The sequence below is a fragment of the Mchenga conophoros genome, linkage group LG5 (assembly GCF_057382185.1).
Source record: "Mchenga conophoros isolate Kocher_MC1m ecotype Shallow Benthic linkage group LG5, M_conophoros_male_GT1.1, whole genome shotgun sequence".
Lineage (NCBI taxonomy): Eukaryota > Metazoa > Chordata > Actinopteri > Cichliformes > Cichlidae > Mchenga > Mchenga conophoros.
In genome coordinates this window covers 5,266,580-5,291,302 of record NC_140530.1, presented here as the reverse complement: position 1 = coordinate 5,291,302, position 24,723 = coordinate 5,266,580, and the positions used below count along the sequence as shown (strand labels likewise).

The following is a 24,723-nucleotide window of genomic DNA, read 5'->3' as shown; positions in this document are numbered from 1 at the left end:
GTTCTGTTGGAGCAGTCTTTCAACGCCTCTCTCTGTCTCTGTCTCTCGCAAGAAAAGTTGACCCAGACAACAAAGTAAAGCTATTTTTCGGCTACGAGCCGACAGGGACCCCGCCGTATTAGTCAGAGGTCCCTTTACTACAGCTCGGAGTCGCGGACCTTCAGTAATAGTAATAAATCACACAGCAATAGTACATTCACGTTGTTGTAAAAAGCATGATAATATATTAAGTAATCCAAAGTATTCAGAATACGTTACTGTCATTGAGTAACGTAACGGAATACGTTACAGAATACATTTTGGGGCATGTATTCTGTATTCTGTAACGGAATACATTTTAAAAGTAACCTTCCCAACACTGGTCATATGCTTTCTCTAGATCAGCAAAGAAGCAATGAAGCTCCTTCCGACCTCTATACTTCTCCATCAACACTCTGAAAGTATACATCGCATCTGCAGTGCTCTTCTGATTGTCATTTCTCTTCTAAACCTAACTTCAACTACTCTTTCCAATAGCTTCATGGTATAGCTCATCAGCTTTATCTCTCTGTACCTTCTGCACATAACCCTTGTTCATGAAAATAGCTGCCAGTACAGTTCTTCTACTCCTCGGGCATCCTGTCAGTCTCCACAATCACGTTAAAAAGTCTGATGAAAATGTCCAGTGCCCTCTGTCCTCGACATCTGGATCCACTCTTCATATCTGCCCTCACTTCCTCCTTACTAATACTCTACACTTTGTGATTCACTAACTGTCCTCCATCTGTCCTCCTCTCTCTCATATTTTCTATTTTAATGAGTTTCACAAAGTGCTCTGTCCAACACACTCTCTTCAGTCTTTAGTACATTTTCATCTCTGTCCTTAATCACCCTAACCAACAACATAATTTCTCTGCCTAATACCTTACCTACCCAACTCCTCCTCATCACCTCTGTTCCCTTCACCTACATGTCCTGTAGGACATATGCACTGACAATGTTTAATATCAGCCCTTTGACTTGCAGCCACAAACTCCTGTCTGACACTCTCTTCACCTCCACAACACTGTTCACATTCTCTTCCTTCAAGCTTACTCCTATTTTGTTTTGCCTCTTATCTATAACATAAGCATTGTACAGTCTGATCTTGGGATGAATTTGCTAGGACAACCACTCCTGGGAAAACTGACTGCTGGACTTAAAGGGTTATATAAGTTATATAACCCTTTAAGTCCGTGTCCATGTTAATCGACAGCAACTGGATAGTTGTATATGTCTTTCTTCCTGGGAAATGTGTTAACATACATTTGGATTATCCATATCTGGATGATACTTAACCCTATTAATTACCATGGAAGCCATAACAATGTACTTTGTTTTTTACACACGGCTTCTGTATTTTGGCTTTATTTTTGTGGTGGTATTTACCTCTTTTTAAAACCAGTTATGTACTGGATATGCGCGCGCGCGCACACACACACACACACACACACACACACACACACACACACACAGCTAAAAGCAACAATGGAGGACATTTAAAAACCAGAGAAATCCTATAACATATTACTGTTTTATCTGTTCTGACAATATCCATCCGTTTTTGTCAGCTAATCAAAATAAACCATTTATTGCTGTATCTGACCGAGGATGAATATGATACGGCACACTTCCTTTGGTTATATACGCGTTACTTTTTCCATGGTGTCTCATTCTGTCCTCTCCCTCCAGAGCTGCACATATGCAGTCTGTCTGAGCGACCACACAGTTAAAAATTAGCAACATTTAACCAAAAATTGGGCTGCATGTGTTCAGAGAACTAATGTTAGTCTGATACCTTTGATATGTTCTGTTTTTTGTTTGTTTGTTTTTTGTGACTATCCCTACAGTGTCACAGATTCAGCTCCGTATTTTAGCACGGAGTAGGGCTGTGCGATATGACCAAAATCTCATATCCTGATGTAAGACATCTATCGTCCGATAACGATATAAATCACAAAAATTTTACATTTTCTGTAAATTCTGTGAATCTCGGGCAGCTTGACTTGCGTGAAGTGTTTCCAGCTGGGCGTGGTGTACCTTGAGTCAAGTGTTTTAACCGATGCATGAAACCAAGGGCGTAGAGTTGGCATGGACGGAAGGGACGTCCCCACGAATAATTTGATCTCTTCAAGTAAAGAAAAAAAAAACAGATAGAAAAAAAAAAACGATCTGTCAGCGTCTCATTCACCCAGCGGTGCAGAAAGAGCTAAATTACATTCTCTACTGGAGTCCTACCTCATGTGACAAATATGGCCAATGTGATTGGCTGTGCCTCTCAGGGAGCTCTGTTTAGTTTTAGCAGCAGCAAGCCTGCGCTGCGAGGACCTGCAAGGAGGAGAGGAGGATGGCAGCAAAAAGGAAGAACCTGGATATAAGAAAGTGTTTTTCAAAGAAACCTGTAAGTCACTTAAAGCCAAGTTAACTCATAAAATGTGTCCGTCACAATAACGTTACAGGCTATGCTAGGCTTTGGCCCACATCAGTCTAAAACTGTATGTAACCACGAATAACGTTTTTTGGAAACTAACTGCACAACATGCAGCACTATTAGTTATCTCAGTCTCAGAGCAGCATTTCTATTTTTGATTGAAAGTGTCAGAGAAAACAGCAGCCTCGAGCAAGCCAGTATATTAGTTTACAGAGGCTGTTAGAATTATATGTCTAACGTTAAAATGTTGGAGACACAATAATTTCATCCTAATGGTAATGATAATTTCATAGGGTTAATTTTTGAGACAAAATATCACAAAGTAGTCATGATTTTGCAAATATTCCACCTCGTAGTGCAGTTTGCACAAATTGTTTTTAAAATGCACTCACACTACAAACATTACTGATGAGTCTAGATCTGCACAAACTGACAGAAACACTGAAGCAGCTCCACATTTTAGTCTTATTGTCATGTATGTCCTATTTGTCAGGTGACAGGCGAACCAACACAAAGCTCAGAGATCAATGGTGATACAAGATCACAGGTGAAATTGGCTGATGACCTGTTGGTTCATGACTGTATTTGAAGCACATGTGTGACTGCATGTATTTGGAATGTCTTACTGTTATTTATCAGGTGACAGAGGCAGCTCTGCCGTGTTGTAGCTCGGACAGAGGTGAAGAGGCGAGGTCACGGGTGACTGACTGATGTTTTGGTGCTATAGATTAACGAGAGGAGCAGGCATGTGTTTGGCTCTTTCACATAGTGGACATTGAGTTGTTGTGTGGGACACCAGTAGTCCATGTCTGTTGCTGTAACAGTAGTTCATGTTGAGAATAAAAAATCCCAGCTCACTGAGTTGATAGGAGCAATAGTGCCTAAAATGTTGCATAATTTTGCTGAGAGATCTTTTACTTTGTGGTAATCTTAGACGAGTAGTTTTATGGACAAAAGCCACCAGGTCATTCAGTGTTCCCTTAGTGCTAATGTATAAGAGATGTTGGTGTACTATAACTGAACCAATGTTGTGAAGTCCTTAAAGTCATATTCTTTTATTGTCTTAACTGTATTTGAAGCTATTTTTATTTTTGTATGATACTTGATATTTCTCCTTTTATCAAGAAGCAAAGACAAAAAGGAAAAAAAAAAAGAAACAGGCAGCGTTCGGTGGTTGAATCATCCGTCCCCACCAATGCCTAAACCAAATCTACGCCCTTGCATGAAACGATACATTTTTAGACATAAGTTGTAACGGCCGCCGTTTTCTTTGTATTTGTTACACGGCGTGCTGCGGGGAAAAGCCTGTTCTAACGTTTGAGTCTAAGGTTTATGTTTTAGCACCTGGCGGCTCTTTTTTAATTCTCACCCGTAAATAATCTGCTCTTTCACGTGATTCAGTTTATTTTGAAAAGTCTCAACAGGATCTTGAGCTTTATTGTGAAAGGTTTATGTGGAAAATAAACAAGCGGACATGCGATGGTTTTACTGTTGTTGTTGCTAGGGACAACGCATAAAAACAGGCGCTTGTCCATCTGTAGTGTGGTTATATTAAATATAAGAGAAAGAGAGAACTTTAAGGAATTAATAGAACCACTACAGTGACCATCAAAACCATGAAAAAATATTGCCGTACACAGTTTATTTTGCGACACCACGAAACAAACGATAGCGTAAAATGAAACGATAGACGTTTTTATATCGTCATCTGATATATATCGTTATATCGAACAGCCCTAGCACTGAGGTCATAACATTGAGTTTTACTGAACTATATGTTTTTATATTTAGCCCTGCTTCTAATACTTACCTCACATCCAGGTTTATTACTTTAGCGGTGTGGTCAATGTCCTGTACCCAATATTTATTGTAGTATGTAGTTTATAAACAGGAAGTATAAATACAGTGCAGTCTTGTAAGAACTTCACCACCTATGACTAGGTCAGGGGTCGGCAACCCGCGGCTGAATAAAGAGCATGCGGCTCTTTAGTCTTTATTTTGCGGCTCCGGGTGGTTTGGGAAAATAAGTTAGAAGTATTTAGCTGAAGTGTATTTTATTTGTGTTTAGTTCTTTTTTTAACTTGTAGTTCTAAATTGGAAGAGTATTGTGATTTTGAAATATAAAAATAAAATTATATCTTATTATTTTTTCATCGCTCAAAATAAGCGTCACACTCGCGGAAGCCGGTTTACCCGCCGAAACGCCGTGCATTTATCGAGACTTTCATCCCCAGGTAGGCCAATTATGGATCTTCGGATCCACATTATGTCAGCAGCTGTTCTCCAGCTGAACTATGTTAAAAACAAACACCGCTCACGCCTCACAGACGACAGCTTACAGTCCTGCGTAAAGATGAAAGCCCCGTTTTGCAGACGCTGTGCGCAGAGGTTCGGGACCATAAGTCTTATTGTAAACATATCACGAGAAACCCGACGATGTTTCCATGAACACGCTTTTCAGCATCTCTTTATTGACCACTTTTCACACGGTTGCTGTACGCATACAGCCGGCTGTAGCTTTTCAGCTCACAGCCCGACACATACCAACACAACAGCAGAGACTTTAAGGCAGCGAGGCGTGATTGCGGGTCCCGCTCAGGTGCGTCCGCAGACCACGCCCCGCCACACACATTAACCAGGTAAAGGCAGAATTTTGCAAATATCTATTTTTTTTTTTTTTAGCAGCATGGAGCTTTTTTTCCAATTACTTTTTAAAAGTCAGGTCAAGGCTCCAAAAGCCCAAAGGAGATATAAGGGTGGCTCACGACAGTTTTTGTTTGCTACATGGATCATTTTAGTTCAGCTTTCCTTTTGTCATATTTCTTTAAGAGTTCAAAATGTGTTAATTACATAAATAAAATGTAATTTTCTCTGTAGCACTTCATGGATCTCATAAGCAACACACTGTAGTTGCTTTTTACTTTTAAAAAGCAGTTAAAAACTTTTCTGTTCAAACAAGCCTTTTGTTGATCTACGCATTTTATATTCTTTACATTATTTACATTTGATCTTTTACATTGTGTATAATGTCTATTGATTGTATTGTTTATTTTAATATTTGTGTACAGCACTTTGTGAGTGCCTGTCTGTGAAAAGCGCTTAATAAATAAACTTTACTTACTTACTTTAGTTGTTCACACAAAGCATAAAGGTAAAAAAAAAAACAATATATACAGTGTTATCTTCATTTTAGATTTCAAAAAGTATTTGCAGCTCCCAGTGTTTTCTTTTGTGTGGAAACCGGGTCCAAGTGGCTCTTTGGGTGTTAAAGGTTGCAGACCCCTGGACTAGGCAGTCAGAGGATGATCAAACATTTGTCAGTGCTGGAAAAATGTATAAAGGTAAAGTTGATATGAAAGTTGAAATGTGTCATAGGTATACATGATGAATCGGGCACTGAGTAGGGATAGCTGATTCTGGAAGTGTTTTTAATTACTGTAAAAAGCTTAAATGTATGGAAGTGTGTTTATTGAAATCCCCAAAAGAGAAAACAGTGTCTGGTAATAATGTGACACATACGCTCAGCTCCTGTTGCCATGGAGAAGAGCCTAGGCAGAGAAAAATCTCTGTAGCTGTAGTAAATCTAGACCACATCATTGTTTCAGCTGGGGCCAAATCACTTCACCACAGCTGCTGAATTCATTCCTCACCTTAATCCTATAATAACATGTCTACAAAACATAATCGCTGGGCCTGCCCCAAAACTCATGTTTGTGACATTTGGAAGTTTTCAAATGTTTGCTTCGGTGACAGAGTGGTTCTCTGGAGGTTTATCAGAATCAGAATCAGAATCAGAATACTTTATTGATCCCTGGGGGAAATTATTTTTTGTTACAGTGCTCCATTTTAAACCAACATTAAGACAAGACAGACAATACGCTAACTAAGAATAGTACAATATATACATATATATACATACATACATACATAAGTCACTTATAAATAAATATTTGGAAAAGAAACATGTGTAGTTGTAGCAGCAAACAGTGTGTTAAGTGGATGCGTTGTACAGGGAGATGGCCACAGGCAGGAATGATTTCCTGTGTCGTTCAGTGGTGCTTTTCGGTAATCTCAGTCTCTCACTGAACGAGCTCCTGTGACTGACCAGCATTTCATGGAGTGGGTGGGAGGTGTTATCCAACATTGTCTTTATCTTGGACAGCATCCGCCTCTCCGACACCACCTTGAGAGAGTCCAGCTCCATCCCCACAACATTGCTGGCCTTACGGATCAGTTTATTAAGTCTGTTGGCATCTGCGACCCTCAGCCTGCTCCCCCAGCATGCAACAGCATAGAGGATCGCACTGGCCACCACAGACTCATAGAAAATCCTCAGCATTTTCTGGCAGATGTTGAAGGACCTCAGTCGCCTCAAAAAATAGAGACGACTCTGGCCCTTCCTGTAAAGTGCTGTGGTGTTTTTAGCCCAGTCCAGTTTATTGTCAATGTGTACTCCAAGGTATTTATAGTCCTCCACAATGTCAACACTGACCCCCTGGATTGAAACAGGGGTCAAGTGTTTCCTGGTCTTCCTGAAGTCCACGATCAGTTCCTTGGTCTTTGCCACGTTGAGCTGCAGATGATTCTGCTCACACCACGTGACAAAGGAGTCGACCACAGCCCGGTACTCTGTCTCATCATCACTGCTGATGCATCCAACCACCGCAGAGTCATCAGAAAACTTCTGAAGATGGCAGGTCTCTGTGCAGTGGCTGAAGTCTGTGGTGTAGAGGGTGAAGAGGAAGGGGGAGAGGACAGTCCCCTGTGGTGCCCCTGTGTTGCTAATCACCTTGTCAGACACACACTGTGGGAGACGTACATATTGTGGTCTTCCTGTCAGGTAATCAACAATCCAGGACACCAGAGAAGCATCCACCTGCATCGCTGCTAACTTATCACCCAGGAGGGTCGGCCTGATGGTGTTGAAAGCACTGGAAAAGTCAAAAAACATGACCCTCACAGTGCTCGCCGGCTGGTCCAGATGGGTGTAGACACGATTGAGCAGGTAGATGATGGCGTCCTCTGTTCCGAGACGAGGCTGATAAGCGAACTGAAGGGGATCCAGATGTGGTCTTACTATGGGTCGCAGCTGGTCCAGGATGAGCCTTTCCAGGGTCTTCATGATGTGGGAGGTCAGTGCCACGGGCCTGTAATCCTGGGGGCCACTGGGACGAGGCGTCTTTGGTACAGGGACGAGGCATGATGTCTTCCACATCACCGGGACCCTCTGCAGACTCAGACTCAGCATAAACAGTTTATGAAAGACTCCACACAGCTGGGGGGCACAGGCCTTGAGGACAAGGGGACTCACTCCGTCTGGTCCAGCAGACTTGCCTGAGTGAAGTCTCCTCATTTGCATCTCAACCTGGTATTGAGTGAAGGTGATGGGTGGGGGAGGGGTGTCAGGAATCTCACAGGAGGCAACATGTGAAGAGAGAGGCTGGCACAGTGGTGTGGCTCTGGATTCCAGGCTGACTGCAGGTGAGGTTGTGGGGGTGGGAGCAGACACTGTGGTGTCGAATCTATTGAAAAACAGATTCAACTCGTCGGCTCTATTCTCACCTCCCTCAGCTCCCCTGCTGTTGGTTGGCCTGAATCCAGTGATGGTCTTCATGCCCCTCCACACCTCTCTCATGCTGTTCTGCTGGAGTTTCCACTCCAGCTTCCTCCTGTAATTGTCCTTAGCCTCTCTGATCTTGTCCTTTAGTAACACCTGGACCTTCCTCACCTCCTCTTTGTTGCCCCCTCTGAAAGCCCTCTTCTTGTTGTTGAGGAGGGCTTTGATGTCCTTAGTCACCCACGGCTTGTTATTTGGGTAACAATGAACAGTCTGAGCTGGAACAATGGAGTCGGTGCAGAAAGTTATGTAGTCTGTGATACACTCAGTAAGCCCATTGATGTCCTCGGCGTGAGGCTCACAGAGTGTTTCCCAGTCGGTCACCTCGAAACAGCCCTGTAGTTCCGCTATTGCCTCCTCTGACCACCTCCTAACAGTCCTGGTGGTCACAGGTTCCCTCCTCACAATTGGCACATAGCGGGGGGTGAGGTGAATCAGGTTATGATCTGACCTACCAAGTGGGGGGAGGGAGGAGGAGCTGTATGCATCCTTGACGTTAGCATACAGTAAGTCTAAAGTTTTCTCTCCCCTGGTGGGACAGTCCACATATTGTTTGAATGTTGGTAGTGTATTGTCCAGTGATACATGGTTGAAGTCACCCGAGATCACAATAAAGGCACTCGGGTGCTGAGTCTGTAGCCGAGCTATGGCAGAGCTCAGTGGGAGACATTTCTTTTAATGAGGACGACCTGCAGCTCAAAAGTCAATGCAAAACAGAGAATGAATGAAGCAGTTAAAAGATGTGAGGGTTAAAGCTAATAATCATATTCATCTGGGCGCAGCGTTTCTGTGTATCCCACAGTTTCTTAGAACCAGTTGCATGTAATTGGCAGCTGGATGCTCTATCAGATGATTTTGGGACATTAGAGGACACACAGTGTTAAAAGTCTTTAGGCTCATAATCTTACGTTGTATTATTATGTCTTATTCAGACATTGCTTATCAGACGAACTGTGTAGGTTTCTTTATTAAATAAATAATAATAGCTCTAAACAGCTTTCCTATCCACCACAACTAAGCAAAAGCATGGTTGGGTTTGACACAATTAGGACAACATTCATTGGATACACTACGCAACTTGGAGGTGCAAATTTTTATACAGATTTCAGCCTCAAATATTTAAGTGTTACTTGCTCTCCCACCATCGGTCCTGTACACTGCCAGCCGGGATTATTAGCTGAGACAACCATGACTTGGAGGGAAAACATCAGGATGTGATTAATTTGGGAACAAAAAACAATGAAGATTCAAGTTACTAAGATTTATTAAGGTCACTGAAACCAGTATATAAACTACAAGATGCAAAAACAAAAGGAAAGAAAGAAATTAAATATCTGATGTCATAGAATTTCAACAGCTTTCGTTTGTTTGTTAGGCTGATTTTGGTTTAAAATGGGAAACATACAAACTGTCTTATATGTGAGAAAAATGCGCCACTCAGTTCCTTCTCTCAAACAGGGTTTTCATTGAGCCTGGATAGTCAGAAGTGACTCTGAGTATGCACCACATTTCACTGAATCGAGTCTCTACTAAATATGCTTGACTAGGCTGGCAGTTTAAGTGAGTGGGGTGAAGACAAGACTCAAGACTGGGCCTAGTCTGCTTTATTTATTTAAAATAACAATTATGTTTTGGTAGACTGAAGCACACATCAAAGAATGAGAGCACGCTGTAGCTGCAGCTGATCACGGAGTATTGTACTTCATTTTGGCAGTCAGCAATTTGAATTCATGTGCTTGATATTCGTTACATAGTGTATTAACTTTCCTAGAACCATTTCATTAGTGTATATCATTAAATGTATGTACAGAGACTTGTATAACTGTAAATCATTTGTTTTCACCACAATCAATTTTAAATGCAGATGGAAGCCTTACTAATTTCCTCTAATTACTGAAATAAAAAACACTGTGTCAAGCATGTTTATTCAGTGCTAACTGGTTCATTATTTCTCCTGTCAGACCAGTATCAAGTGGTGTTTGAATGTGCGTGGGTGTAGACAGCAAGTGATTAACCATTAATTAAAAACACGTTTTGGATAGACTGCATGTATTTGCATTTGTTGGAGCGCTTGCATTAAGTCATATTAGAGTAAATGGGGGGCCCGTGATACAAAACCAGCTGTTAACTGCTGTGCAGCTGTGTGAAGTTGAGCCGTGTAGCCTGAATCTAAGGTTTCACTGAAATGTATTTTGAAGCAAAGTAGTATTAACATGGTTAATAGATGGTTAAACATTAAAGTCATTTGTATGTTTGTCACTTGCACACCAGGATGTCAACAGTTGGGTTTTGAGTCCCACAATTTGAAGTTTTAGCGTTGGTGTTTTGGCTGCTAACATTAGCTAGTTAGCAGATGCATTCATAAATGGTGTGGGTGGCACCAATTAGTCAGTATCTATATAAAGAAGAATTGAATTGAATGTCCAGGTGGGAGGCCAAAACAGGGTTTTACTTTTCTTGTAACACATTGTTACAGAATTTGTTGTTTTGGCATTGGAGACCCCAGCATCTGTTCGCTTCCTTGTGTTCATTTTGCCTTTATGAATTTGCTATCTAACTATTGGAAAAAACCTGTGAAAAAAATGATATGCCCCTGATCCAGGGCCTGTTTAATAGTTTTTGATTTAAGATCTGGGTTTGCTAGTATCTTTTAAGTTAGGCCTTGTGTACTGTAAGGTATTTAATGTTATGGATGAGGTAAATCTGTTTGGTGCAATGCAGATGTTCTTTTGTGTTGAACTATAACATGCCCAGGCCTATGATTCCAGCCCATTCGTGTCTAATATTGAATGAATCTGCACTGCTTTAGTAGCAGGAAAGAAAAATGTGTAACTGGCAGGCTCAGCTGAATCAGGCCACATGGGCTCTTCATGTAACTAATTTATCAGGAAATTTCAAATTGTACTGAGAGCTGGTCAAAATGAGCCAAATTGGAATTTATTACTTACTGTGCAGAGATTTCCAGCCAGTGATCCTGTGAATCCCAGAAAGTAATTGGCGCAAATAAGGTAAATGTGCAGGATGTGTTAGTTGTGGTGGCACGCTCTTGTATGTTGCAGACCTATTTTGTTCATTTAAACTGGTAAATGTCCTTTAAAAAAAAAAAGCAGCGTGCAGCTTAAATAATTATTATTTGAAGTTCTGGCTGAACATGTGTTTCTGCCATGCTTAATAATGTTCCAAATCACTCAGTGTTTTAACAGATGTTCCATAATAAATGACAGTGTTGACACAAACTATTGACTGTTTGAATCCCTCCACAGACATGCATGTGTGCTTCTTCCTCTAGCTGTTCCAGAGCTCAGTAACTCAGTGTAGTGGATTTCATGGCTTTGTCCTTGGGTTCAGATCAGGACTCTGGACTAGACATGTCGATGTTATCAGCATGTTCTATCAAATCTTTTATCAATGAGATGCAGAGATGAGAAAAGAAGTCCAGAGAATCCAGAGAAGGTAGTGCTTGAAAGCATAGACAGGCTGCCTCTTCTTCTAACTTTCTTCTCCTTCTTCTCTGCCAGGGCATTATAAAGAGAGATGAGCTCGTGTTCAGGGCTGCGAAGCGTCGGGGGATCCCCGTACTCATGATGACATCCGGAGGATATCAGAAGAAAACAGCCCGCATAATCGCAGACTCCATCCTCAACCTGCACCGGCAAGGTCTAATAGAAGGCAACACGGCGGAAGGAGAGGGATCGACACCGCTGACGACCCACATGACGCCCACCTCTGGATCGGCAGGGTCAACATCCACAGCTGTCTGAGGAGCCTCTAACACTAAGATACCTGACTTTAAAGCACTAAGTAACTTTATATTGTGCTGTGATCGTGTGACAGCTGTTGTAACATTCAACACTTGTCTAAACTCAGATTATGTAACAAGAAGTTTGCACATGTACACTTAAATATTCATAAGCTTTGGTAACATTTTCACATTTGTTATGCGCAGGTTGACACGTACTCAAAGGGAATAATCATTCCGAGGGGAAAAGCTGTCTTTAAACAACCGTGTTTTCACAGCTACGACTTTCATATGGCACAAAAGAGCTTTTTAAATGTTTAATCAGTAGGAGAGTTATGGGTTTTATGTGTAATGTGTGATCAGCATTTTGGCTAAAGGTAATCTTTAATCTCAGGAAATGCAAAACTAATAATAGCATATGAAGCATATGCTATATTAAGGCTTGATGTACTTAAATAATATACTTCCAATGTATGTGTAAATAATGTCTCAAGTTATAAATATAAAACATATATAATATAAAAACAAACATAACCGCCCATGAAAGTGTAATTATCTTAATCAGAAGTAATCGTTGGGTGAATTTTAACATTGAAAGAAGATCAAATCTATATATATAAGTGACTAGTGTCTTAATTGAGATGAGTTTTGTGCTTTGAATCCAATCTAATATGTACAGTTAATGTTTAAAGTTATTACAGGTATTAATTGTCCCTGTAATTGGAAAGATTTGAGACACTAAAACTTTTGACTGAGCACTTTAACTGCTGAAACTCACGTCCCCCAACGTTTTAGACTCCTGAAATTCAGTCTGCTTCTTCCAGCATGTCTAGATTTAAGTCTAAAACCCAGAGTGTTCAGTGATTAATGAGAAAGCCTGTACAGCAGGGTTTCCAGTGGCTTTCACTTTTGATTGGTTGTTTATAGTTAGACACAGAGCTACCCTAATGATGTTTACACATGTCGAAAATTTGTAAAAGGAGCCACAAAAACACTCAGATCAATATGATTAATGCAGCAGCTGAAACAAAATCACCGCTTCCAAACGATACTAAAGACATCGTCTGACACAGACTGAATACAAGCTGTGTGCTGGGGTGTAATGATCACTACGACATTTTACTATCAATCTCTGCCTAAAACATGCACGAACTGAGGTCACAGTGCATCACCAGCCTTTCTGTGAAATACTGGCATTGTCCTTCTTTGCTAATATAAGCTGATATCATATGACAGGGCATAGTGGTGGTCCCACGTGAACCTACACTGCAAAAACCCACCTCCTTAATACTAGATAAATACACTTATTTTTGGTGAAGATTTGCTTAAAACAAGTGAAATTATCTGCCAGTGGGGTAAGTTATTTTTTCTTATTAAGATTTCTTGAAACAAGAACAATATCTAAATTTAAATAAAGCTAAAAAATAAGTCTTTTACACTTATTCCAGGGAACAAATCAGAACATTGAAACTTAAAATAAGCTTTAACCACTTATTCTAGGGAACAATTAGATTGTTAAATCTTAAAATAAGCCTTACACACTTATTCCAGGCAACCAATCATGGCAATTGAAACCTAAAATAAGCTTTAACCACTTGTTCTAAGCAAAATGTTGAGGAAAATAGGCATAAAACACTTATTCTAAGGAACAAATCAAGGCAAATAATCTAAAAAACTAGTACATTAAATCATTTTAAATAAGTCTTCTCATCAGAAATTGATGCTTCTTTCCTGTGTGACAAAAAATAGGAGACAGATGTTTGTTTGTTGTTTGTTTGTTTTTTAAGTTAATTCCCAATTAAACTGTTTTATTGCTAACTACATTGCTGCCTGTATTATTGTTGAAGTCCTAAACGTCACCTTTAAAGTGTTTGTGCTAATAACATCATGTACAGTCAGACAGGCATGGAGAACAGCACTGAGAGGCTTTGAACAGATCACATAGTTCAATTCAACATATAATGCTTTAAGAATGCACAAGCATCTACTTAAAATCTATTTAATTTATCATCTGTGATATTATTATGTACAAGTCCAATGTATTTTGTTCATCTCCCTTAAATAAACAGGCAGCCTTAAAGTATGAAATATTCATATACAAATACACATATAAATGTGTGAACTATCTCAGTGGCTGATAGTGCTCCACAGGCCTCAGTGTGAGCTTGAAGACATTTATAATGTTTAAGTAGTTTAATGTGCAGGTGCTGAAGATAAACACATTTTGAATGAAAGCTGGGGAACTTTGGTAGCACAGAAACAAGTGGCTATTCTTTGTGACCATATGGATCACTCATATTACCATTATTTCAAATACTCAAAAAAGCTGGGGTCCAGGGTATAATTGGCCGTTTTTGACTACTTTTGATTTGGCCTCTAAATTTTACCTTTAAAAACTTTATCTTGCCAATCTGTTATTTTCTCATTTTGACAAACTGTATCAGCACAATTTATCTAAATACAGACCAAATTTTACAAGTAGAAAGTGATATTTTTGACTGTAAAAACCACAAGCATGTTTAACGAATCGTTTTCATAACTTAAATTGCAAATAGAAATTGTACATTTTTAAAAAGTTATATGGTACTATTTACCTAAAAATGCAGCCAAGGCTCAGACGTTTTTTATATAACCATTTCAAACTATTTACAGAACAATCAGCTGTTCTGCATCAAATAAGAAGGCACAAAAATTATTTATGCAACTCCAAAAATAGTTTGTGTCCACTATAACACAGATGAGAACAGCACAGGGATAAACCTGCAGGTCTGACAGCATCTGTGTCACTCAGCGTTTACACTGCAATCTGCCTTTGGTGGCTTTTTTGCAGCAACTGTGACGATCACTAGTAGAACTGACACACAAAACAACGACTACACTACACACTAACTACACAAGACAACACACTAACTTGAGACTCCAAACACAGTAAACCTCACAAATTTCTCATGTATCAAAACTGTCTCGCTCTCTCTTTCGCTCACTCCTAAAACTTCCCCCTCTTCCCAAACAACCAAATGCCACATGTTGCCATATCATTTTTTTGATTGGTTGACGTGGTATATATTTTTCCACCAATAGGGAAGGAGTGTTTTTTTCTTTTTTCACCAATGACTGTTGCTTTTCACTCACAAGCAAAGCGTGTTTGCTAGCACTCTCCTTAGAAAACGCTGTTTTTTCCGTTTCTTTCCAGAGTAAACGCCACTGTTTTATTAAAAACAAAAAACAACGGTTTTACGTGGCCTACACAATTTAAACACTAGTATATAGTTTGAAGTTCGCACGTTCGACCCAAGTTGAAATGGAGACTCTGGGTCCGTCGACCCCAGAGGTTAACCAGAAAGCCTTAAGTTAGCTAGTTATGTATCAGGCTAATGTTTAAAGCTTTCACTTGAGTAAATTAACTCATATCACTGCTAAGTAATGTTAGCTAAGTTCACAGCATATTCCATAATAGCGCTGCCATACTGCATCACACTCAGTGCATTTCAATCATTTCTCCAGCGAGTTTGATAGCTAGCAAAATAATAATCATAATTTTTTTTAAATAGCATGTGGAACGTACACGTACTGGAAAATTATTTACTAGGACTCACCTATCATGCGACTGGAGAGCGCAAACTCCGCCATTGTTGTTTTCCATCAAACACTCATTAAAACAGCAACCTACAGATACAGTGGGGCAAAAAAGTATTTAGTCAGCCACCGATTGTGCAAGTTCCCCCACTTAAAATGATGACAGAGGTCAGTAATTTGCACCAGAGGTACACTTCAACTGTGAGAGACAGAATGTGAAAAAAAAATCCATGAATTCACATGGTAGGATTTGTAAAGAATTTATTCGTAAATTAGGGTGGAAAATAAGTATTTGGTCACCTCAAACAAGGAAAATCTCTGGCTCTCACAGACCTGTAACGTCTTCTGTAAGAAGCTTTTCTGTCCCCCACTCGTTACCTGTATGAATGGCACCTGTTTGAACTCATCATCTGTATAAAAGACACCTGTCCACAGCCTCAAACAGTCAGACTCCAAACTCCGCCATGGCCAAGACCAAAGAGCTTTCGAAGGACACCAGGAAAAGTATTGTAGACCTGCACCAGACTGGGAAGAGTGAATCTACAATAGGCAAGCAGCTTGGTGTGAAAAAATCAACTGTGGGAGCAATCATCAGAAAATGGAAGACATACAAGACCACTGATAATCTCCCTCGATCTGGGGCTCCACGCAAGATCTCATCCCGTGGGGTCAAAATGATCATGAGAACGGTGAGCAAAGATCCCAGAACCACACGGGGGGACCTGGTGAATGACCTGCAGAGAGCTGGGACCAAAGTAACAAAGGTCACCATCAGTAACACACTACAACGGCAGGGAATCAAATCCCGCAGTGCCAGACGTGTTCCGCTGCTGAAGCCAGTGCATGTCCAGGCCCGTCTGAAGTTTGCCAGAGAGCACATGGATGATACAGCAGAGGATTGGGAGAATGTCATGTGGTCAGATGAAACCAAAGTAGAACTTTTTGGTATACACTCAACTCGTCGTGTTTGGAGGAAGAAGAATACTGAGTTGCATCCCAAGAACACCATACCTACTGTGAAGCATGGGGGTGGAAACATCATGCTATGGGGCTGTTTTTCTGCCAAGGGGACAGGACGACTGATCCGTGTTAAGGACAGAATGAATGGGGCCATGTATCGTGAGATTTTGAGCCAAAACCTCCTTCCATCAGTGAGAACTTTGAAGATGAAACGAGGCTGGGTCTTCCAACATGACAATGATCCAAAACACACCGCCCGGGCAACAAAGGAGTGGCTCCGTAAGAAGCATTTGAAAGTGCTGGAGTGGCCTAGCCAGTCTCCAGACCTCAACCCCATAGAAAATCTGTGGCGGGAGTTGAAAGTCCGTGTTGCTCGGCGACAGCCCCAAAACATCACTGCTCTCGAGAAGATCTGCATGGAGGAATGGGCCAAAATACCAGCTACTGTGTGTGCAAACCTGGTAAAGACCTATAGTAAACGTTTGACCTCTGTTATTGCCAACAAAGGTTATGTTACAAAGTATTGAGTTGTATTTTTGTTATTGACCAAATACTTATTTTCCACCCTGATTTACGAATAAATTCTTTACAAATCCTACCATGTGGATTCATGGATTTTTTTTTTTCACATTCTGTCTCTCACAGTTGAAGTGTACCTCTGGTGCAAATTACTGACCTCTGTCATCATTTTAGGTGGGGGAACTTGCACAATCGGTGGCTGACTAAATACTTTTTTGCCCCACTGTATGTTAGCGCACTCATCCCCGACTGTCCGAGGGAGGGGCGGGGTCACACGTTGAAACAGACAGAGATCGAGATCTCGCAAAACTAACTCAGGATCTCGCAAAACTTTTGCAAGATCTCGCAAAACAAACTCGGGATCTTGCAAAACATTTGCGAGATCTCGCAAAACAAACTCACAAAAGTTGAATTCCAACAATGGCGGCAGCTACTTAGTTGTAATATTACTCTTTCTGGATCATAAAATACACTTTTAAGATATTTTGAGGCGTGAATGTAGTTGTGTAAATGTCAGATATCTGCTCGGTTTACAAGACATCACATATTTGCAAAAGTGCTCCGACGTTTTCGGAGATCTGACATCAACCATCTCGAAGCTAACAGGAGGTCGAGACCTACTACAGCCGGGAGGAACACCGCTTTCCCGGCACATCGTGCCTGGACCTCCCGGTCGGCTTCGAGCTGGCGGCTAAAACTTTTGCGAGATCCCGAGTTTGTTTTGCGAGATCTCACAAAACTTTTTTTTCTCCAATGTCCCCTGCGGGGCTCCGTACTAAACCAGTTAGCTACTCAACATATAAAATGTAATAAAAAGAGCATTTGCAATTTTAAACAGAATTTGCAGAACAGATGTGTTTAAAGAAAGAAAGTACTCTGTATTACATTAATAAGAATTTTAAAAAAAAAAGAATTCAAGTGTAAATTGCAACTTCAAAGCTATCAAGTCCAAACCTTCCAACACAGACCTAATCTCGCTCAAACAGCTCTACGTTTCAATAAAAATTTCTACAGCCTGCCATGACTTTTTTGTATGAGCCTGTGGTGTCTTGCTCATGGATTTTGTCCTTTAACACTTCAGTCTGAATGACAGACAGAAGCGTTGCCACACATTTAGGATAGGTCAGATGCAGGGTGTAGTAGTATGCCATAAGATACAGCAAACCTTCTCCAAGGTCATCTGTGGCAAATGTGGTGATGGGAGTGGTTCCAACTGCAATAAGACAACGGGACCCTTCTAAGAGCAGAACAGGGCTGACGCTGGATCTTCTGTTGGCAAAAAGAAAAACAAAGAAAATTTTACAATGTACGGAGAAACTCCAAAGCTATCAGGGTCGTTCAAATACTTAACCACAAGTATGTATTAGACTTAGACTTCACTTTATTGATCCCTTTGGGGTGCACCCTTGGGGTGATATATGAATGATGACAACCATAGATCAGATGTGCTACAGACCATATTAATGTTATTTTTCTTTAGATTGACAAATACTGTATAGAAATTCCCTAATATTCATGCCATTGAAAAATGTAATAAATTCTGCCTCATCACCGTTAGGATTATGTCTTTACACACTTTAGGAAATGACAAAGGTACTGCACCTGTGATAGTTAAATATGTAATTATTTCCATTTTGTTTTTAATTTCTTTATGATTTTCTTTATTATTTTTATTGAAATTTTTGATCTATCAGTATTTGTGCCATTTCAGATTTCTGCACACTTTTCCAAATATAAACTACATTGTTGGAGGACTTGGCATGGATAAAAAGGCCATATGCCAAATAATCTGTTAAAGTGAAGGCTTTAGGGGCATTATTTGATAACAAATGTGAAGAAACCCAGACCTGAAGGACATGAATCAGTGCTTCACTGGCATGTCCCATCTTCTTGGGTGGTGCAGCTCATGATGGGAAGAGAGTTGGTAGTGCTCTGAACAGGGCTATGTTTAAACAGAAGAGGAAAGAAAGAACTAAATCAACTTTCAGTTGAATATTCAATATTATAGCCATAATTGTAATGTTTCACTTACAACTGTCGTCACCAGAACTGCTCCTTGGTGGCAAAAGCATGTTTGATCCACCACTTGAATCTGCATCATAATCTTCTCCCTGGTCGCATGGTGAGATATCCATGAGACGCCTTTTCTTTAGTTTCATCCTAAATAAGAAAACAAAAATAGTTATATTACAGGAGTCCTAAACAAAATGTGTCGTGCTAGGTGTTTTTAAATCGAAAGTGGCAAAACTTGCCTCTTTGTGAACTTGAGCCCACAACTGTTTCCTCCTCATAAAATGTTCAGGCCCTGGAAGCAGGTCCCTTAAATCGCCCCTACTGAGGGTGTGGAGCAAGACCTCGTCTATGTTGGCAGCTGTAAATAAAAGTCAGTAACTTTCAGAAATGTCAAAGTTGTACATCTCTTTAAATGTATACATGTCACTGTCCAAAAAAGGAAACAATTCCAAATGGTCATTTTGTCAAATACATTTTATATGTAATTTAAATATTTTATTGATTTGACAACATAAAACTGATTCTATGTAGGATCACTGTCCGTGTGTGCAACACAAAATTCATTTAGACATTAATTTGCATAAATATGCATATGCTTGGCCTACCATTTAGAACCGAAAGGTTGCAATCATCCAAACCCTCCATGATTTTCTGGTGTAGCTTTTGTCAGAACTTTTCCCTGAGGACAGAAAAACATATGTTTGGGTCAAAAGAAAAACTGAGTCAAGACACCACCTGCCATGGATCCAAAGTCTATGCAATCAGACACCTGGATAAGGTGCAAAAGACAGACTAAGTAGAGCCCGTGTTAATTCCATGGTTAAGTCTTATAAAATTGCTCACATAAAATTTATGACAAGGCTATTCCAAACTAGTTTTCAAACTAAAACTAATAGTGCCCAACTGCTTGTCAAATCATTCAACAAATGATCAAAGCTCAGATTAGGCCACTTCATCCATAAGGAAAAAAGTTACCTCAGTTCAGCAAGGTTAAAGTGACCTGATTTATATTAATAGTTTACAACATAAATAATTGGAAGTAAGTTCACATCTCCAACGTACAATAGTTTATATGATTAATCATAATCTGTCGGAAATGAATCTTAAATCTATAGGTAAAGATGTCATTCATAAATGTGCAGTATTTTATTCATTTAAATTATTATTATTATTCATTATTTATGTTATTCAGTCATTCACACACACATTCACACACTGGTGATGGCAAGCTAAAGCGTAGCCACAGCCACCCTGGGGCGCACTGACAGAGGCAAGGCTGCCGGACACTGGCGCCACTGGGCCCTCTGACCAGCACCAGTAGGCAACGGGTGAAGTGTCTTGCCCAAGGACACAACGACCGAGACTGTCGGAGCTGGGGCTCAAACCGGCAACCTTCCGATTACAAGACAAACGCCCAACTCTTGAGCCACGATCGCCCCGAAATAAATGTAAAATGGTTCATTTTTAGATTTACAGACTAACTAAGAAAAATAAGTAATATATACTTGAAACAAGTCTAATCATCTCACACATGAGACTGGAAACTAGCTTGTAATGTTCAAAACAAGATGGACTGGCTAAATTTAAGACAATAAATCTGTTTTATTTTATTGTTTTATTTTTTGTACCTTTTAACATTTCACAAAGTAAACTTGTTTTGTATTATGAACACATGTTTTTGTTGGCTGGTTAGAGGCTGGTCACACCAAAAGTCTTAGAAAGACCAAAACCTGAGGTTGATAAAGCCGCACAACCAAATACTGAAAAGTCTCCTGTGGCACAACCACCAAAGGAAATGGTTGTGAAACCAAAGAAACAAAAAAAGCAAAAACAGAAAAGAGTGGCTGAAGAACCAAGAAGACCAATTACTCGGGCTCTTCTTGAAGCTCAAAACAGCATGGGTGATGGAGCAAACCCGGAAAAAGAAGAAATGCAAAAAAACACTGAAGCCACTTCTGAAAAAGAAAAGGCTGAATCCCTCCCCATTTCAAATGCAAAGGAGGACATGGAGAGAGAGGGAAATGGGAAGAACCTCAGCAGACCAAACCCTGGGCCTAATGGAGGGACTTGCTAATATCAACCCATTCCCACATTTAGACCCCCGTTTAATCCCTGGCACGAGATTGCTGCTCTCAGACACCAACTGGAAGCCTCCCAATACCATCAGAACAACCTTTACTGGAAAATGGTAGGTGCAAACAAGAGGGCCTCTTATCACCAGTTTCAGGTGAACAAGCTTCATGAACAAATTCACGAGAACAAGCGAAATCATGAGGAAATGATTAAAGACCTCTAAGAGCAGCTGGAAGAGGCTTCTGGTAATAAGCCCAATGACATCAGTGAGACAGACACTCTCGCAAATGACAATGAAGCTATTGTCATATTGGATGAGGTGATGGTTACCCTGCAGGACCAAATCAGCCACCCTACCACAGAGCAGTGTGTGGAGTCTGCCACTCCAACCACAGAGGCTTCACACACTGACTCTGTAGGACTGAAGTCCTCTAAGGAGGCTGAATTTGAGCTCAAATGTAGGATTCAGCAAGAGCAGATTAAGATGCTCCATAAACAGCTCCTAGCAGCTCAAAATCAGCTTGAAGAGCAGGCCGTTAAACATAGGCAGGAGCAGGAGACACTCAACCTGGAAATCAGTGACCTGAAATCCCAGCTCTGCCCCAACAAGGCCCTTCATGATTTGAAGGTAGAGTCTCTGGAGCGAGAGCTGAGAGAGGCCAAAGCTTCCTCCCTTAAAATCCCACAGCAGCACAAAGAACAAAATTCCACTGCTGCAAATGAAATGCTCAAACGTGAGCCTCTGAAAGAAAACGAGACTGGAGAACAGGAGAAGATGGAAAAAGAGGACTCACTGCCATCCACTGCAATGTCTCTGCAGGAGCCTCAGAAAGAAAAAGACACCACAGAACAACAGAAGATAGAAAAAGAAGAGTCAGCTGCATTCTCTGTACAGGAATCTTTGCAAAGTCTACAAGACAAACAGAAAATGCTCAATGTCAAGGTGGCTGAACTCGAGACTGGAGTTAAGAGCCTGCCAGAGACTCCGCCAAGTAAGAAGAAGAACAAGAAGAAGCGGAACTGTGCGCGTCCCCAATTTCACCTAATTGGTCTCAACATCACGTCCTAAAAATCATATTTATATACAACTAAATTGTCAGTGAACATTTGAACCCCTCTCGGTCGAGACAGAAGGCCACCCCTTCCTGAGCCCGGTTCTGTCAGAGGTTTCTCCCCATTAAGAGGGAGTTTTTCCTCTCCACTGTCGCCAAGTGCTTGCTCATAGGGGATTTGGGGGCTTTTTTTAACACCAACCACTGATAAGCTCACTGACATCAAATTTAAGACTCAGCAAATATGGAAAAGGATCATTCGTCATCAAGTGAGGAAGCATCCATTTAAAACATGTTTGCTGAGGCATATTTAGTTGTATATAAATATGATTTCTGTCACACTAAGGCCAATCACAGACTAATTTGGACAATTGGTAAAAAAAAAAAAATTAGAAAAATTGAAAAAAAAGTAGTTGTGTCATTGTTTCATGTAGATTTCAAATAACATGCCATTTTATGTCAGCATATTTCTGTTACATTTGTAGTGCTCATGGTCTTATATTCTTATGATCCTGTTTATTTGATGAGTATATCCTTCTGCCTTACTTCACATATTTACTGCTGCTTGGCTAGCTTTAGTCACGGTAGCATCAGCACGGGTAGAAACATCAGAGACATCACATGTAGCTTGTGTTTATGCTCAGAGTGACATCTGATTTAAAAGCAGGCAGCAAAGCACTGAGCAGCATATCAGTCAGCACAGAAAACAAGTGCCATAAATGTCATCAATTAGGCTGGAATAATTTGTTTCTAGTGGCTTCTATTGTAAGTGCTTTGCATTTCAGCATGACATCCTGTATGTGTCCTACACTGAGGACACTTGAAGCTGGTCATTTTCTTAGAATGGAGCTAAAGATAAAACCAAAACAAAGCCAAACTTTCATAAGAAATCTTTATTCTGCAGTAAGGGACATTAAAAACCTAATAATGTTATCATTAAAAATATTAAAATGTGAAGTAATCATAATTTTTGCACAAAATCAAAATAATCTGTTTATGCAATACCAGGAGCTGTAACCTTTTCCACTCTGTTATGCTCAGTCGCTGCATCTTCATGTAAGACACGTTTGTTTGTGTGATCTTTAAAGCTGTTCTTCTAAAAAGTTATGCAATCTAGGATTTTGAATGCTGCTTGCTTCAAGCTGCAGCAAAATGTATCTTTGATACATTCAGTCATGAGTATTTTATACTGTTATTATTCCTGTTAAGAGTATCTGGAATATGCACTTCTTACAGTGGCCATGTTACACTGTGAGACATGAGTCTCCTGGAATTAGACCTCAGTACTGTTAAAGTTGAGTTACTGACCCGTTGCTGTGTCAATAAAAGTGCAAAAAATAAGAGTGCTTCTGGTGTCTTGCTTTAAGATAAAGTCTCATATTTTTTTGTAGCTTTTTGAACAGATGGTGTCTTATTCTCAGCAATTTTTTCTAATTATTGTTCTCAGAGTTGAGATTTAATTCTTATATTTAACTCAATCAAGAAAGAAACAATTCAGTCTCTTTCCTTGTCCATCCATCCATCCATCCATTCGCTACCGCTTATCCTTTTCAGGGTCGCGGGGGGCGCCGGAGCCAATCCCAGCTGTCATAGGGCGAGAGGCGGGGCACACCCTGGACAGGTTGCCAGTCTGTCGCAGGGCTCTCTTTCCTTGTAATAAGTCAAATTTTCTTCATTTAAGCACAAATTTTAGACAGTTTTGTCTAGTTAAAAGGCATCGATTAATTTCTAGTTTTAACAATTCTAGTCAAGGAACTTTTGCTCAGCCCACTGGCAGATTTTTTTTCTTCTCAAAACAAGAAACTTTTGTCAGATTTAAGAATATGTATACATATTCTTAAATCTGATGTACACTGATGCATACATCAGTGTTGGCTGTGGAATCATTTAACATTCATTTTATTTTGGGTGTCTCATGTTTTTGGCATTGCAATGATGTATTTGTTCATGTACATATAGGAGAATTTAAAGTTGCTATTTTTTATATGTACAGTTTTGTGTGTGTCCATCTACCCCAAATCAAAAGACAAACATCAATGGAAAACATTTTGTGAGCACTTTATAATTGGCCTTGCAGCTATGATGGCCACATTGCAAATACTGGTTACCGCTGGTGTCGGTATAGCTAAAGCTAGTTAACCAGCTACATGTATTTAAAACATCAACAGACACGTGGCCATAAATGCTGTGTGAACGTGAAATCCACCCAAGCATCCCACTATGGTAAACAACTTTTTTCACTTAGCATTACAAAAATGGCTTTCAACTTTTTACATCCACCAGGTCACTGGCAACCTATCTGAGGCTGCTTTAGGCAGAAAGGTGAAAATGTGGTGCTCTCCCCGAAACATATTAGGATTACAGGACTGAGCCAAAGCTTGGGCACTGCAGCGACAGCTTTGACTCATCCACCCACATCAAATTATGAACTCACTCTGAACCCTCCTCTCTCATTCATACTAAATGAACACTCCTGGTTGCAACTGTCAAAACCACATTAGGTACAATGCATGCTTTAAGTGTTAAATTCAGAGTAATTTGATTGATTGAACAAGTACAAAAACGTAGGTATTCGCACTTACACAGTAAATGTTGCCCTATATGTTGGGATGCCTTTTTCTGGAATATTAAATAGTTTCCTCCCACAGGCCAAAGACATGCATGTTCAGTTGAATGGTAACTAAACTGGTCGTAGGGTAGTTGTGCAGTTGTCCCTCAGTGTTAA

The 24,723-nt window shown here is 40.2% G+C and overlaps 1 protein-coding gene across 1 annotated transcript in view; it reads left to right on the top strand.

Moving 5' to 3' along the window:
• hdac11 (histone deacetylase 11) overlaps window positions 1-13,626 on the top strand; it is a 50,881-nt gene extending 37,255 nt beyond the window's left edge. The window contains exon 11 of the mRNA XM_085272894.1: window positions 11,585-13,626. Coding sequence (XP_085129020.1) covers window positions 11,585-11,827 — 243 coding nt within the window. The 3' untranslated portion in view covers window positions 11,828-13,626. The remainder of the gene's footprint in view (window positions 1-11,584) is intronic.
• The last annotated feature ends 11,097 nt before the right edge of the window (window positions 13,627-24,723 follow it).